This window comes from Python bivittatus, unplaced genomic scaffold (genome assembly GCF_059951505.1).
Source record: "Python bivittatus isolate LINGU-HERP-01145 unplaced genomic scaffold, Pbiv_v1 ctg000340_np1212, whole genome shotgun sequence".
NCBI classification, from domain to species: domain Eukaryota; kingdom Metazoa; phylum Chordata; class Lepidosauria; order Squamata; family Pythonidae; genus Python; species Python bivittatus.
Window position 1 is genome coordinate 4,960,227 of NW_028277056.1, and position 16,648 is coordinate 4,976,874.

General features: G+C 42.4%; 1 protein-coding gene across 2 annotated transcripts in view; it reads left to right on the forward strand.

Moving 5' to 3' along the window:
• Positions 1 to 16,648, forward strand: part of ACER3 (alkaline ceramidase 3) — a 69,196-nt gene that overhangs the window by 26,727 nt on the left and 25,821 nt on the right. For both annotated transcript variants that reach the window (XM_088140472.1, XM_088140471.1), the window contains exons 2-5: positions 7,097 to 7,207; positions 10,819 to 10,871; positions 12,295 to 12,347; positions 14,130 to 14,211. In XM_088140472.1, coding sequence (XP_087996598.1) covers positions 7,097 to 7,207; positions 10,819 to 10,871; positions 12,295 to 12,347; positions 14,130 to 14,211 — 299 coding nt within the window. The remainder of the gene's footprint in view (positions 1 to 7,096; positions 7,208 to 10,818; positions 10,872 to 12,294; positions 12,348 to 14,129; positions 14,212 to 16,648) is intronic.

Consider the following 16,648-nt stretch of genomic DNA (forward strand, 5'->3'; position numbering starts at 1 on the left):
GGGGGTCTGAAGCATGCCCTCCCTGTGTGATTGGGTGGGACGGGATGAAGTAATGGGGAAGAGGCGGTCCCTTAGGTAACCTAGTCCCATGCCATGTAGAGCTTTAAAGGTGATAACCAGCACCTTGAATTGGACCCGGAAGCAAACTGGAACCCAGTGCAGCTCGCGGAGCAACGGTATTACATTGTAATGGAATGGCGTGGGACTGGAAGGGGGGTAAAGAACGTGATCTCGTCTCCAGAGCAACGCACTGGAGATAAGAGGCGAAAGCTGACGCCCCCCTAACATTCCAGGAGATAGTGAATTCCTGTTCCTGGGAACTGCAGGCCAGTCTGAGAAGATTGATGTCAGGCCTAGCCCAAGGAACTCCTGGAGACCGTGCAGGTTCAATCAGCAAGGTTTATTAGCTAGTGCTTGTTTACAGAATCTTCTCAGACTGGCCAGCAGTTCCCAGGAACAGGAATTCACTATCTCCTGGAATGTTAGGGGGCGTCAGCTTTCGCCTCTTATCTCCAGTGCGTTGCTCTGGAGACGAGATCACGTTCTTTACCCCCCTTCCAGTCCCATGCCATTCCATCACATACATGGGCCCTTCTGGGGGCTCCAAAAATAGCCCACGCGGCTGCATTCTGGACCAGCTGTAGCTTCCGGATACTCTTACGGGGTAGCCCCATGTAGAGCGCATTGCAGTAGTCTGTATGGGAGATAACAAGGACATGAGTGATGAGTGAACCCATGCTGGCTGGGGAGTTCTGGGAGTTGAAGTCCACATATCTTCAAGATGCGAAGGTTGAGAAACACTGATCTGTGCCCTTGTTTGCTTGCAATTTTGTCTTTGTTGGTTTCTTGGCATTCTCTAAGTTTGGTTGTTTTCCTGCAGGGATTTCATTACTAGGCTAGGTGACATGTATTTTAGCTTTTCTCTTACCACCCAACAAAGCCTTTTCTATTTTGACAAGCTAGACGTGCGCCTAGCTTGGTAACGAAATGTTTGTAGCAAAGCAACCAAGTTCAGTGAATACCAAGAACTGTTCAATCCTGAGCTACGTATATTCTCTACAGTTGCCTTCTTGGGGAGGGAGCTGTGCATTATGCAAGTCTGAAAGACAATGGACCTCTTTGCTTAATCCAGTAAGTACTGTTCCTGTGGCATTTTCCTCACTTATGTCCTGAACAACAAGTGTTCTATCCTCTTAGAGCTTGTTGAATGTCATTCTAAACAGCTGACTTTTGAGTTAATTGTACTGTCCTGGATAGATTGATAGTATCTTTCTTAATCACCACCCACAAGCATAAGATAATAAGGAGTCATGACTACATTGACTTGCTTAGGGTGGCTATTTGAAAAGTGTTTATCATCAGATCTTGGTGGGAGGAGGAGGCAGAAGTATCTAGATCAGATGTGCATAATATCTGATTCCCAGGACTAGATATGCCGTAGGCTGTTGTTATTATTATTAGATGTTATCCCTCATTTTATATAGTTTGGTGAGCTCAAGGTGGCAAGCATACAGTGGTACCTCAGGTCACGAACTTAATTCCTTCCGCGACTCTGGTCGCGACCCAAATTGGTCGTGAACCGAATCAAATTTTCCCATAAGGTTCAATGTAAATACAGTTAATCAGTTCTGACCCCTACGAATTTGGTCGCCAACCGATTTTGGTCGCGACCCGAATCAAATTTTCCCATAAGGTTCAATGTAAATACGGTTAATCCGTTCTGAACCATATGTATTTTTTTTAAAACCACAAAAATATGAAACAAAGTACAGTACAGTACAGTACGAAGAGAGAGAACGCTAACCTTGCTTGAGGTGACTTCTGGCGTGGAGGACAGGAAGGTGAGTGGGGAGGCGGTTATTGTTTGGAGGGAGAGTCCCCCTCCCTACAGGAAGCCACGACCACGTGTCACAGCAGGGAAAATGGCCGTGGATCCTGTTAGTCACCTGATGCGGAGTTCGTGAACGGAAGCAAAATTTTGCGAACGGTGCTGTTTGTGAACCGAATTGTTCGTGAACCGAGGTGCCACTATACCTAATACTCCAGCCTCCTATTTTCCCCACAACAGCAACTCCGAGAGGCCTAGAACTCACAGTCTCCTATGAGTAATTTTTAATCTGTTTAATTGTGATTTTTTAAATGTGAGAGAAAAGGCAGATCATTAAATAAAGGGAAATCATATTCATGACCTCATTTAATTTTAGTACCATATTTTTCTGACAATAAGACGCCCCCATGTACAAGACGACCCCCACTTTTCTAACCCAAAATTAAAAAATCAATATTTTAAAGATAGTGCAGAACACATTTTTATTTAGTAATTAGTTAACATTCACCTGATACACTCGGTGGAAGGAGGTCCAAACCGTCTCTCTGCAGCTCTATTTCCATGCTCTTTTGCCTAACTGATTACATTCAAGCATGAGTGAAACTGCAGATAGCTTGTCTCTGCAAACAGCCTTCCTCTAATTGGCTTGTTCAGCATCAGCTGACAGTTACATCAGGCTCGTGATTGGAGGAACTCTGGGAGACAAGCTATTTCACTCGTGATTGGAGGCTAGCAATAAGAAGAAGCCTCTCTGCAGAAACAAAGTTTGGCAGTTTTGCAACCGCGATTCTCGGCTGACTTCCTTGAATAAGACGCCCTTCAGTTTTTAGGGTAAGGATTTTAGAAAAAAGTATCATCTTATAGTTGGAAAAATACGGTATATTTAAAGGTAAATGAAATGAAGTCAAGAGCATGGATCCTGATCCTAGAGTCTGACTGGAAACTGGTACAAGCTCATGTTTGAGCCTATATAGTAGTATAGTGGTGCCTCTAGTTACGAACGCCCCTCCTTACGAATTTTTCGAGATACGACCAGCTCCGGCCCCAAAAATTTACCTCGACTTGCGAACTCCACCTCGAGTTACGAACCGGATCCGCAGCCATTTTCCCTGCTGCCACGCGGTCGCGGCTTCCTGTGGGCGAGATCGCGGTAGCAAGGAGATGTTTGGTGAGGCTTGTGGTATGTTTTGTGGCGTTTAGAAGGGTTTTGGTGTGCTTGTCAGCATGGCTCCAAAGAAAATGCAGAGCAGGCTGGCAACTGACTTTAGACAGGTTTTCCCCAGAACTGAGCCTGCAGCTAAGAGGCAAAGAAGAGAGGAAACCCCTGAAGGAGATCTCCCCAATGTCCCTTTGGAGAGGGACTCTCCCTCCAAACAATAACTGCCTCCCCACCCCATTCTCCCTCTTCATACTGTGCTGTACTGTACTTTTTTCATGTTTTTGAGGTTTAAAAATAAAATGCATATGTTTCAGAACTGTTTAGCCGTATTTACATTGAACCTTATGGGGAAATTTGCCTCGTGGTGTGACCAAATTCGGAGGGCGGAACGGATTAACCGTATTTACATTGAACCTTATGGGAAACTTTACCTCGACTTGAGACCAACTCGAGTTGCAACCAGAGTCACAGAACGGATTACGTTCGTAACTAGAGGTACCACTGTAACTTGACTGACAAAAAAAAAAAGGGAAATATTTTACCACCCTTATTGAGTTAGCCATGCCATCCAGCAGCCCCTTTTAAGGCTACTTACTCCCTTTTAGGGAAGAGTGTTTGCCAAGACCATTTGAAAGGCTATTTTGAAGAATTCTCGCAGCATTTGGCAGACAAAACAGATTGGAGAACAGCTGGACTCAAGCTGGACTGCACCAGTGGAGATGATTGCAGTGGAGATAATTTTGGGTCTGGGAGTCCCAAGGAAGCGGTCAAGCCTTTCTGCAGTGTTAGTTCCACCATTTCTCAGTGGGATCCTTGCCCTCATAACTGTCTAAGGCATCTTATGAAGTAGAGGAGATTGGCTCCAAGAAGCAGTCAATGCCTCCATGAGTGAGAGGCTGTTTCCATCACCTCTGAAGAAGGCTACAGTGTGACCCCTGCCTTTACTTGGTCTGACAACTTTAGACCCATCTCCAACCTTCTTTTTCTTTTTCTACAACTGCAAAGAGCCCTAGAGGAAACAGATTATTTAGATCCTTGGGAGTCAGGGTTCCTGAAGGGGTGGTTCCAGCCAGTGCTGGGGGGAGGTTACCTGGAGAACTCTACTCTGTGGAGTGCCTTGAGGATCTCTCTTTACTCCTTTTTAACATCTACATAAAACCACTGGGGAAGGTCCTCCATCAGCACGGTGTATAGTACCATCAAGAAGTTGATGATATCCAGTTATGTATCTCATCTCCAGGCCAAACAAGTGATGCATTGGAAGTGCTGACCTAGTGGCTGGTGACTATTAGAGTCTGGAAGGGGAAGATCGCTCTCACTGCACCTCTCTAGGATGGAGTGGCTTTGAGCTTGAGATGATTCCATGGAAATTCTGTCTTTGATTCTGAATAGAGTTATAGTGCCCCACTGAAAAGTGATCTTCAGTTAGAGGGTTCTACTCACCGTCATTCATGTCCTAGGACCTCCCGTTTGGATTACTGTAATATGTTCTCCATGCGGCTATCCCTGCAGAACCTCCAGAAGCTACAGCTTTTACAGAATGCAATAGCCTAGGCGGCAGTGGATAAATCCTGATATACTTGGGTTTCCCTACTGCTTCAGGAGCTACAGTGGGGCAAAAAAGTATTTAGTCAGCCACCAATAGTGCAAGTTCTCCCACTTAAAAAGATGAGAGAGGCCTGTAATTTTCATCATAGGTATACCTCAACTATGAGAGACAAAATGAGAAAAAAAATCCAGAAAATCACATTGTCTGATTTTTAAAGAATTTATTTGCAAATCATGGTGGAAAATAAGTATTTGGTCACCTACAAACAAGCAAGATGTCTGGCTCTCACAGACCTGTAACTACTTCTTTAAGAGGCTCCTCTGTCCTCCACTCGTTACCTGTAGTAATGGCACTTGTTTGACCTTGTTATCAGTATAAAAGACACCTGTCCACAACCTCAAACAGTCACACTCCAAACTCCACTATGGCCAAGACCAAAGAGGTGTCGAAGGACACAAGAAACAAAATTGTAGACCTGCACCAGGCTGGGAAGACTGAATCTGCAATAGGCAAGCAGTTTGGTGTGAAGAAATCAACTGTGGGAGCAATAATTAGAAAATGGAAGACATACAAGACCACTGATAATCTCCCTTGATCTGGGGCTCCACGCAAGATCTCACCCCGTGGGGTCAAAATGATCACAAGAACGGTGAGCAAAAATCCCAGAACCACACGGGGGGACCTAGTGAATGACCTGCAGAGAGCTGGGACCAAAGTAACAAAGGCTACCATCAGTAACACACTACGCCGCCAGGGACTCAAATCCTGCAGTGCCAGACGTGTCCCCCTGCTTAAGCCAGTACATGTCCGGGCCCTCTGAAGTTTGCTAGAGAGCATTTGGATGATCCAGAAGAGGACTGGGAGAATGTCATATGGTCAGATGAAACCAAAGTAGAACGTTTGGTCTAAACTCAACTCGTGTTTGGAGGAGAGAGAATGCTGAGTTGCATCCAAAGAACACCATACCTACTGTGAAGCATGGGGGTGGAAGCGTCATGCTTTGGGGCTGTTTTTCTGCAAAGGGACCAGGACAACTGATCCGTGTAAAGGAAAGAATGAATGGGGCCATGTATCGTGAGATTTTGAGTGAACACCTCCTTCCATCAGCAAGGGCATTGAAGATGAAACGTGGCTGGGTCTTTCAGCATGACAATGATCCCAAACACACCACCCGGGCGACAAAGGAGTGGCTTCGTAAGAAGCATTTCAAGGTCCTGGAGTGGCCTAGCCAGTCTCCAGATCTCAACCCCATGGAAAACCTTTGGAGGGAGTTGAAAGTCCGTGTTGCCCAGCGACAGCCCCAAAACATCACTGCTCTAGAGGAGATCTGCATGGAGGAATGGGCCAAAATACCAGCAACAGTGTGTGAAAACCTTGTGAAGACTTACAGAAAACCTTTGACCTCTGTCATTGCCAACAAAGGATATATAACAAAGTATTGAGATGAACTTTTGATATTGACCAAATACTTATTTTCCACCATGATTTGCAAATAAATTCTTTAAAATTCAGACAATGTGATTTTCTGGATTTTTTCCCCCATTTTGTCTCTCATAGTTGAGGTATACCTATGATGAAAATTACAGGCCTCTCTCATCTTTTTAAGTGGGAGAACTTGCACAATTGGTGGCTGACTAAATACTTTTTTGCCCCACTGTACATTGGTTGCCACTTGGCTTCAGGATGCGATTCCAGATGCTGGTTGGCCCTTTTAAGGCTTTCTGTGCTTCTGGGCCTAGTTATCCGAGGGACTGCTTTCTCCTGTCTTTATCTCCCCATCCAACCAGCTCAAATAGGGTCAACTCCTCCAGGCCCCATCCCAATGAGGTTAGTCACCTGACGAGGCCTTGAAAGGGGGTGTTTTCCATAGCTGCCCCCACTCTTTGGAACTCCTTGGCAGAGATTTGGTCAGTCTGATCCATTCTGGGCCTTAGGAGAACTTTGGCGACCTCCTTGCCTTATCTTCCGTAGGGCAACGTGTTGCAATTTGAAGGTGGGGCTGGGAGCGCATGGCGTTCTGGTTTGTTGTCTTTCTCATTTTATTTTTAAATGCATTGGGTTTTCCCAAGGCTGTTATTTTATATGTTGACATTACAGTATTAGCTGCCTGGAGCCTTTGGGAATGGGCAGCAATTTAAAAAAAGGGCAGCACAATATATAAAGGTAAAAACACAGTTTAAAATGATGTAACAGTTCTGGCTGTTGGCCTGCATTCCATAAAACTGCTTTTAAAAATGACTGTACCAGTTTCTTCTATTATTGAATGGGGAAGAACCACGATTCTTTTCTCTTATTGTAAAGGAAACCATTTTGTTGTCAAAGTTAACTGAACTATATATTTTCTACTGCTGTGCCAGCTGAGGTCATTCCAAGCTTCTCTGCTCTCCTTTCATTCAATTATGTATTTATAACCTACAATATATATCCTAATTGTAGGAAAAGAGAGAAGAGAAGCTTAGAATAACCACACCAGCTTTCCTCTGAGAAATGTCCTATTTTCAGTGAATAGGCTGTAAATCTAAAGTTGTTCATTATTTTTGCTTTGGTTTTATTTCTGCAGGGAACACCGTTAGCAACTTGATTTTCATTCTCCCTCCAATCTATGGTGCAATTCAAAGTTATAAAGATGGCCTTGAGAAACGATACATAATAGCTTATTTGTGTGTCACAGGTAAGTGAGTTTCTATTCCATCTGTGATTTAGTCAGATCAAATGATTTTTCTTCTACTTCAATGGCATCTTTAGTTTGAATGCCCAGACTGTGCCCTCATGAACCATTGCTTGAACAGTGTGGCACTTTTAAACATTCAACCCTGAAAACTAATGTGAGCTGTTCTAAGAAATTTTTGTATTCATCAGCTCTTTTTTCAAATCTATTTAGAATTTCATGACATTTCATTGTTTAACCTCTGCTTTGAATGCTGCAAGAAAGTCTGGAACTGGCCTTCCCCCAGCTATTCCTCCCCCATGATTTTCTCTTGCTATATAGGACTAGTTTCCAAATTCTAAAGGGCACCCTTCAGTACTCTAAAGTCTCTGTGGGATAGTGCATATTATTTGCAAATTGCTCAAGCATTTTATCTAGATTTCCCTAGAATTGTTTGTTTAGAAATTTTATGTGGCCTCACATGGCAAATAACTCTGGGCAGCTAACAGTAGAAAACCAATATAAAGCAGAACAAAGTACAGTTGCAAGAAAAAGTATGTGAACCTTTTGGAATTTTATGGTGTTCTGCATTAATTTGTCATAAAATGTGATCTGACTGTCATCTAAGTCAAGAGTATTGACAGATATAATGTGCCTAAAATAATAACACAAAAACAATTATGATCCTTCATGTCTTTATCGAACACACTCATTCAACATTCAAAATGCTAGTGGAAAAAGTAAGTGAACCCTTGGAATCAACAACTGGTTGACCCCCTCTTGGCAGCAATAACTTCAACCAGGCGCTTCCTGTAGCTGTGGATCAGACCTGCACATCGTTCAGGAGGGATTTTAGCCCATTCTTCCTGGCAGAACTGCTTTAGCTCTGTCATATTCTTTGGACGTCTCATGTGTATGGGTCTCTTCAAGTCATTCCATTGCATTTCTATTGGGTTGAGGTCTGGGCTCTAACTTGGCCACTCCAAAAGGCGGATTTTGTTTTTCTGAAGCCATTCTGTGGTGGACTTGCTCCGATGTTTTGGGTCGTTGTCCTGTTGCATCACCCAACTTCTACAGAATTGTAAGCCGCCCAGAGTCCCCCATTGCGGGGAGATGGGCGGGGATAAATTAAATAAATAAAAAAATAAATAAAAATTCAGCTTTTTCTTTGAAATCACTTTGTAACCCTTTCCAGCTTTAATCAACAATTCTTGATCATAGATCCTCTGAAAGGTCTTTTTGGCAAGGCATGATTCACATAAGCATATTCTTCTTGTGTGGAGCAAACTCAAAAAGTTTGAGTGGTTTATATCAGTCAACATAGCTCTAGTCCACACCTCCAAACTCATTTTCTTAACAAGACTCCAGGTATGCTAACACCTGACTCCAATTAGCTTTTTTGAGGTCAACTCAAGGGTTCAGATACTTTTTCCACTAGCACTGTGAGGTTTTTATGGTTGTTCTCAATAAAGACATGAAGGATCAGAATTGTTTTTGGGTTATTATTTTAGGCACATTATATTTGTCAATACTGTTGACTTAGATGATGGTCAGATCACATTTTATGATAAATTAATGCAGAACACCATGAAATTCCAAAAGGTTCACATACTTTTTCTTGCAACTGTACAATTAAAAGAGCTTCTCACCACCATCTCACAGTCCCAAGCACTCATATATCAGACTCTGCTAACACTCCGGCCATATCCCCTGAAGTAGCTTATTTTCTAAAACAGGAGTAACTTAATTACCTTAGTTAATTACACAGTTAATTAGTCTATCAACTTCTGTTCAAAGAAGAGAGCTAAAATGAGTTCTGTTCAGCAGCATGCTGTGAGGAAGAATCCAGCTGGTCCATGTTCAAGAGAGCCAATAATATATAACATTTATTTAGATTTGCAGATGAGCTGAAAATTGTAGCCACCTGCACCTCTCCCTCAGCAAGCTCCAGATAGTCTTCTGAAGAAGAGGAGGCTCTAAAGCAGGTTATGCTGTAGCGGGCATGATTCTTTTGTACAATCAAGGTGCTCCAGCCTTGTTTGCAGATTTGGATTGCTGGGGGTAAGACAGTAATCCATCAGGGCCTCACAGAAGGATCCCTAGCCAATTCTGCAGTTTCAGAATTGGAGAACAGCCAGTTACAAAGTCAGACTTGATTAAGATTTGGTCCTAATTACATCCCTCTTCTCGCTCTTTATACATCAGTGCCTACGCTTAACTGCAAGAGTTTGGAGCCTCTGGGTTCATAAATGGTTATTTACACAACTTGGTTAATACTGGTTTCAGTACTAGAGCCCTAATGTGTTTCTTGAAATCAGTACCATATAGAAAGTGGGATAGAAACTGGGATACACAAACATGATGTGTCAACAAACACAGCTGCGTTGATGCCTGATGAGGATTTGGTAGGCCAGCTAATGTTTCATGAATAGGATGTGTCAGAAGTGTTGAAACCAGGACAGACACCTGAGGCAGCTCACCATTGCCAGCAACTCAGATAACTTTTTTAAGGAGCTCAGGCCATTCTGAGGGTTGCTGTCTGTCCAGATACTTGAAAAACAGTGATGCAAAGTATCTCTGAACTTTCTAATTACAATTCATCCGCCAAGGTCTTAGCATTCATACTTGGAGCTTTTGCGTGCACTGGTGGCCACTACTGGCTGCGGAAGAAAAATAAGTAATACTTTTAAAAAAAAGAATAATATCAGCGTATCATACAAAGCTAGAAGCCTTTCCTCAGTCTTTTCCCTGGCTTGCTCTAATGCTCTTCCTCAGTCTGTGCTAGTAAGAAGCTGTAAGAAGATCCCCTTCTCTGAACACCAGGGGCCTTGTGAACAAGTTAAAACTCAAACATGTCCACCCTCACTGCCTGTTTTGTACAGTAGAGACACTCAGAGCACTTTTACTCTCCCACTACTTTTCAGGCTTCCAGGTCCCATTGACCAACCTACTACTTTCTGATAGACCCCCCAGAATCCTTTATAATTTATAAGATCACCAGGTTCTGTACCACAGCATACAAACTTTGGTGGGATCTGACCAAAGTAAGCACTAGTCAGACTTGATAATATCCTGTGCCTATATTTTTGTCCCAGTGTGTAGTTTCTTACTCTATGGTAGAGTTGATTATTATCATTATTCCACGATTATAATATGTTTTATAGTAGATTGCTATCTTTTAAATTCAGTACTGGTTTAATTTTGCAGTAAGTGTTTTATAGGGTTATGGTAATTTTATAGTTTTTGTGTTTTATATTGGCACTTTTTAATTTTTATAACTGTTATTGTACTTCTTGTAAGCGTAGGTCTTCTCAATTCATTTTTATACTTTCTCACTTAGGCTGGGCAAAGACCAAAATAAAAGGATTAATTGAGTGAGTGGTGTGGGGGGGTGGAATGAGAAGCTGAGTGGGCAGTTTAGAAACTTGTTAGCCCGTCTTCGAGGAACATGAAGTTGTGGAACTGAAAAGGATCATTGTAACACAGGATCATTGTAACACAGATCCCAAATATGGTCTGTTCTTGTGCAATATAAAAGTGTTAATGAATCAAAAGCATGACTGGGAGAAAGGAAACAATTCTGACTGTCTTCTAGTTTGAATTCCTCCCATAATACTTTCTTATTTGGATTTCAGCTGTGGGCCTGGGCTCATGGTGCTTCCACATGACTCTGAAGTATGAAATGCAGGTTAGTAGCATGTAACTTTTTATGTACATAACCGAGCAACATGCCTGAATCCGTTTTGTTTTCCAGGTTGGCAGGGGAGGGTGCGTGTGCATTCCCAGTGTGTTTTACTGTGAACTGATTATGTGCCATCAAATCATTTTTGACTCCTAGTGACCAAATATGCCAGTAACAACTGCTGCAGATAGTTAAAATGCTTTATCCAGAAGTCCAGAAAATGATACAAAAGGGTTGACTAATCTAGTAAAAAATCTGCCTGCATATAATTGTGCAAAACAGTTTTGTTGAAAGTTGGGATTAGCCACAAATAAATCTCACTACAAGAATCCCAAGAAGATGAACTATGAGTAAATTTCCAGTTTGATTCTCTGCTTTGCCAAGAACTCATGAGATAGTCTGGGAAAGGCACTCTTTTAGCCTCTGTGCATCCCTGGATACATACATACACCTCCAGAATATGGAGATAATAACGCAGGTAAATATTGTTGAGTTGTTATAACTATGCTGACACTTTCTACACTGATTGCATATATTTGGTGGCTTATGGTTGTGTACATGGGGGGAGGTTGGCCTGAAAGGCTGGGAGTGGCCAGTCATCCAGTGAATGTGTTGCTCATGTGGAACTAAACTTTGGTCTGTTTAGTCTAGTGTTTCTCAACCTTGGCAACTTTAAGAAGTGTGAACTTCAACTCCCAGAATTCCCCAGTCAGCATGGCTGGCTGGGGAATTCTGGGAGTTGAAGTCCACACATCTTAAAGTTGCTAGGGTTGAGAAACACTGCTCTAGTCAATGTCATATTGCCCAATAAACCTGGCTAGGATGGAGGTTACATATTACTTTATTCTGGTGACTGACCTTGGTTAATTTTCCACTACCCTTAATGATTGAGCAGCAGTGCTTCTTGTCAGGCCTAGCAATGTTTTTACCATACAGAGACTGCCAGGAGAGAATGACGAGGCTGTATCTCAAAATGGCTGTGATGTTGTTGCCTCTTCATCTAGACCACAGTGGTCACACCGTAGTCCCAACACTGCATGCAATCCAAAGCTCCCTCCAGCCAAGGGCCAAATCTCTGATATGATTGCCAAAAACTGGTGGCAGAATTTCTCGCCATTCTGAGGAAGGAAGCACCCAACAGTGGTGGTAAAAAAGCTTAACAGAATTAAAGGAAAAGAAGCTACTAATCCCCTCACCTCCCCCCCTCCCAAATTTAAAACATGGAAAGCTTTGGGTCCACCTCCTTTGCATTTTCTTCTTCTCCATTACAGCTCTCAGCTCCCCCTGTCCAGAAGAAGTTAATGCTGCCCTTAGTCACTAAAAGTTGCCCTGCCCTGATCAAGAACTCGGTGAATTTTGACTCAGGGCTGCCATCAATCTTTGACTCTTTTCTATAAGTAGAAATATTATTTTGTTCTGCTTTTTACAGCTGTTGGATGAGCTGCCCATGATCTACAGTTGTTGCGTTTTTGTCTACTGCCTGTAAGTATCTGCCAAACTGAAGTTATTAACACTTCCTCACAGATTTAAAACTGATCTCACTCACATAGACAGGGGTGCTGAAATAGCCATTGGAGCAGCATTTCTCAACTTTGGCAACTTTATGATAAGTGGACTTCAACTTCCCCAGCCAGCATACCTGGCTGGGGAATTCTGGGAGTTGCAGTCCACCTATCATAAAGTTGCCAAGGTTGAGAAATGCTGCATAGAGGTATAGTACTGAATCTGCAGCGTTCACAACAGCCACCCTTTTGATTAGTGCAATGTAATGCCTCTCATTTGTGTGTGTGTGGGGGGGTGTTTATATTTTGGGAAAGAGAGGTAACGTCAGATTCTACAAAATGTTGTACAAGAGATTTCAGCAATAGAAACTCACTGGCTAACTTTGGGCTAGTTACTGTCTCTCTGAATCCAACCTTTCTTACAGCCCTCTTACAACTTTTGTTATGGAGACAACGTGAAGGGGTCTTCCCTTGTTAGTTGTCTTATGCTCCTAGAGGAGAAGCAGGATATAAATCCAGTAAATCCAATAAATATATTGGAAACTGGCTAGCTAGTTTCTGATGGGAGAAGGAAAAAAATCCAATGTTTTGGAAATACGTTAATGTCTTAGGCAAGACAGTGGGGATTCTTGGAAACTACAGAAAATGTCTGTATCTTGTGTGCCAACAAAGAATCCAGATTCTGCTCACAAAACCATTTTTTCATTTGCCTGGTTTTCTATAATAATTTTTAGCCTTCGTACTTTCAGAGATTGAGTTTTCCTGCAAAGAGAAGTGCCTAGAGGATTAAATGCTGATGCTAGATAGACAGTAGTAACTCTGAGAGAAAAACAAGTATCTGTATATGACATTAAAATTTTTCCAGTAATTCTCAAAGAAACTCAATCTTTTTTTTCTTAAAACAACTGTTGAAACAACTTTTTTCTGCCATAAACTGATTATGAGTTTCTTTGATACTGAATTTATCAAGATGTTAAAGTCTGTACTCTTGTGACAGTGTAATGGAGATGCAAAGCCCATCATGTGCTTTTGAACTTTTGTTTTTCCAACTGTTTTTAAATCTTAGCTGCTCTAAAATGTACAACTATCAGGGTCTCCTTTTATATTATACTGCTTAACATGAGGGGAGCATTTCCTCATAAGATAGCACTTTTTGTAATGTAAAACAATTTTGTTCTTAATGTATGTTGCCTCTTGGTATATTCTATGTGGACCTAATTTTAGAAAAGGGGGAAAAAACAGGTGGTTCTTTTGTTATGAGAGGAAATAGGTTGTTTTAAGAATGACTAAAATAGGTTATGCTTCTCATTGTTTTGTCCTATGGATTATTGAAACAAATTTGGCAAGTTTGTACAACACACAGATCTGCAACTCAGGTTTGCCAAATATGAAAACAGAATCAATGTACACATATGAATCATTATTCCTATTTCAGACCATCTTCATTTGGGAAAGGCATAACCTAGTGTTTTGCTCCCATCTTGCCATAGCTTTGAAAATTATCAACATTTCTGCAAAACAACAGAACTAGCAGAATTTGAGCCAGTTCCCACAAGGTTTAGCATCAGCAGGAGCTTACAGACGGATCCCTTATAATTTTGATCCTACATTCCACAGAGCATTTAAAACTGCAAAGAAGTATTTTGTTGCTCCCAATCTCCCAAAAAGCCCCAGTTTGAAAGCCTCAGAACAAATTGGGCATTAAGAATTTATTTTGTCTTCCTTGTGCCTCCTTAATCCTTCGCATTTGTGTTTGTTTCAGGTATGAATGTTTCAAGTACAAGAAAACAATTAATTACCCTCTCCTGTTTGTACTAATAGCTTACAGCATTGGCGTCAGCATAGTAAGTAGTATTTGTCTTACCAAAACTGTTTTTATAAGTGGGGCAGGTTCCACCTTCACCTGCGCTGCTTGCAAACAGTGGACCCACCCACCATGTTCCTTTCTCTTCTACATCCTAAAAACAGTCTCATTCACACCACTGTCAGTGACTCAAAGAGGCTTCAGCCATGGATTTTAGAGGATCTTCCTCCTTTGCCTAGCGTGGGAAAGGCAGAGAGGGAAGTGGCTTCAGATCAACTAACTCTCCAAGCTGCATCCTGGGAGAGCAGTGCATTTTTTTCAACACTGCAGGCAGCTGAGCATGTGGCCATAGGAACATATCAATCTGCTTTTTTTCTTTTTTACCAATTCAGGCTGTTGACGTATCTTTTCTCTCCCAAAAAGCGCACCGAGGCCCTTTGGATGGGTCTTGAACCTACATACAAATCATTCCCGGCCTTCCCAGTTGCACCAAAACCTGACATTGTTTTCATTTATCCCTACCAGCATCTCTATATCTCCTGTAACCATTTGGAACATAGAATTAGACTGGGGGGTGATGGGGGGGCACAGCCAGATGGAATTGCAGCATTGCATCCCTGAGACTCCACCCTGACCAAATCAGCAGAGCTTTCCCTGACTTCCTGCCCTCTGCCGTTTGTAGAAGTTCCTGCTAGCTAGGAGTGGTGGCCATTGTAGTTGCGCCTGGAAGAGGCAACACTGGGAAAGGAATGGCAGGATTGTTCAGAACACTGATATACCTCAACCAGTGGGCCATAGTGGGGGGGGGGGGCAAGAGAGGCTTGGAGGATACATTCCAGCTCAAGGAATGGGTTGTATATGATGCGCCCCTCTCAAGGAATATTGTGGTATGGAGAAGCATTCTGCATCTTGTTGCAGCAATGATGGATTTTCCTGAACGAGAAGCATCTGTAGTCTGCAGGGGGGGAATCATACCCTCACAAAAGTTGCGCTTGCCATTTTGAGACTGTCTTTGAGACTGTCAGACATCTTCCTGGATAACTGGTTTTGCTTCCAACGCATTTAACTAAATTGAAGATCTGACAGCTGCATTCACAGAGCTTGCTAAACTTGTTTAATTTAAACCATGAATAATTTGGGTGTGTGTGGCTTAATGCATTGTGCTAAGCCAGCCTGTTTATTTAAAGGTTCACTCTTGGTTAAGGCCAGAATATGGGTGACTCAGTAATCAGGTCAAGGGTATGGTGTCAATGTGGCCAGTGAGTCTCTTGTTCAGGCAGCATTCTAGTGCAGCATGGGGGTAAAGTATTGCTTTAAAAAAAAGGGGTGAAATGTGGCCCAGGTAATGTGGAAGAACACAGTTGAGCTTCTCTGTAGCCTGTTCTCCTAAGTTGTCATTTCAGGCATATTTCAGTTTATGATTGCTGCAAATCCATCCCAATTTTGCAATAAATGCACCTTTTTAGATACACTTTCCTTCCAACTAGCTAGAAAAGTTGGTCTTCATAGGAGAAGCAGAGAGGATAGTTGAGCTGTGTTTATTATAATATCAATTTTTTGTTGTTGTTTAGTCGTTAAGTCGTGTCCGACTCTTCGTGACCCCATGAACCATATTGCGCCAGGTCTTCCTGTCCTTCACTGCCTCCCTGAGTTTGCTCAGTTTCATGCTCATTGCTTCAGTGATGCTATCTAACCATCTCATCCTCTGCCGTCCTCTTCTCCTTTTGCCTTCAATCTTTCCCAGCATCAGGGTCTTCTCCAAAGAAATCTCTCTTCGCATTAGGTGACCAAAATATCTGAGCTTAAGCTTCATTATCGATCCTTCCAATGAGCAATCAGGGTTGATTTCCTTTAAGATTGACTGGTTTGACCTCCAGCAGTCCAGGGGACTCTCAAGAGTCTTCTCCAGCACCACAGTTCAAAGGCATCAATTCTTCGGCGCTCGGCCTTTTTAATGGTCCAGCTCTCACAGCCATACATTACTACTGGAAAAACCATAGCTTTGACTATGCGGATCTTTGTCGGCAAGGTGACGTCTCTGCTTTTTAATATGCTATCTAGGCTTGCCATAGCTTTCCTCCCAAGGAGCAAGCGTCTTTTAATTTCATGGCTGCAGTCTCCGTCTGCGGTGATCTTGGAGCCCAAATAAATGAAGTCTGTTACTGCTTCCATTTCTACCCCTTCTATTTGCCAGGAATTGATGGGGCCAGATGCCATGATCTTAGTTTTTTTAATGTTGAGTTTCAGGCCAGCTTTTGCACTCTCCTCTTTCACCCTCATCAAGAGGCTCTTTAGTTCTTCTTCACTTTCTGCCATTAGGGTGGTATCGTCTGCATATCTGAGGTTGTTGATGATTCTCCCTGCAATCTTAATTCCAGCTTGTGATTCTTCCAGCCTGGCATTTCTCATGATGTACTCTGCATATAGGTTAAATAAGCAGGGTGACAGTATACAGCCTTGTCGTACACCTTTCCCTA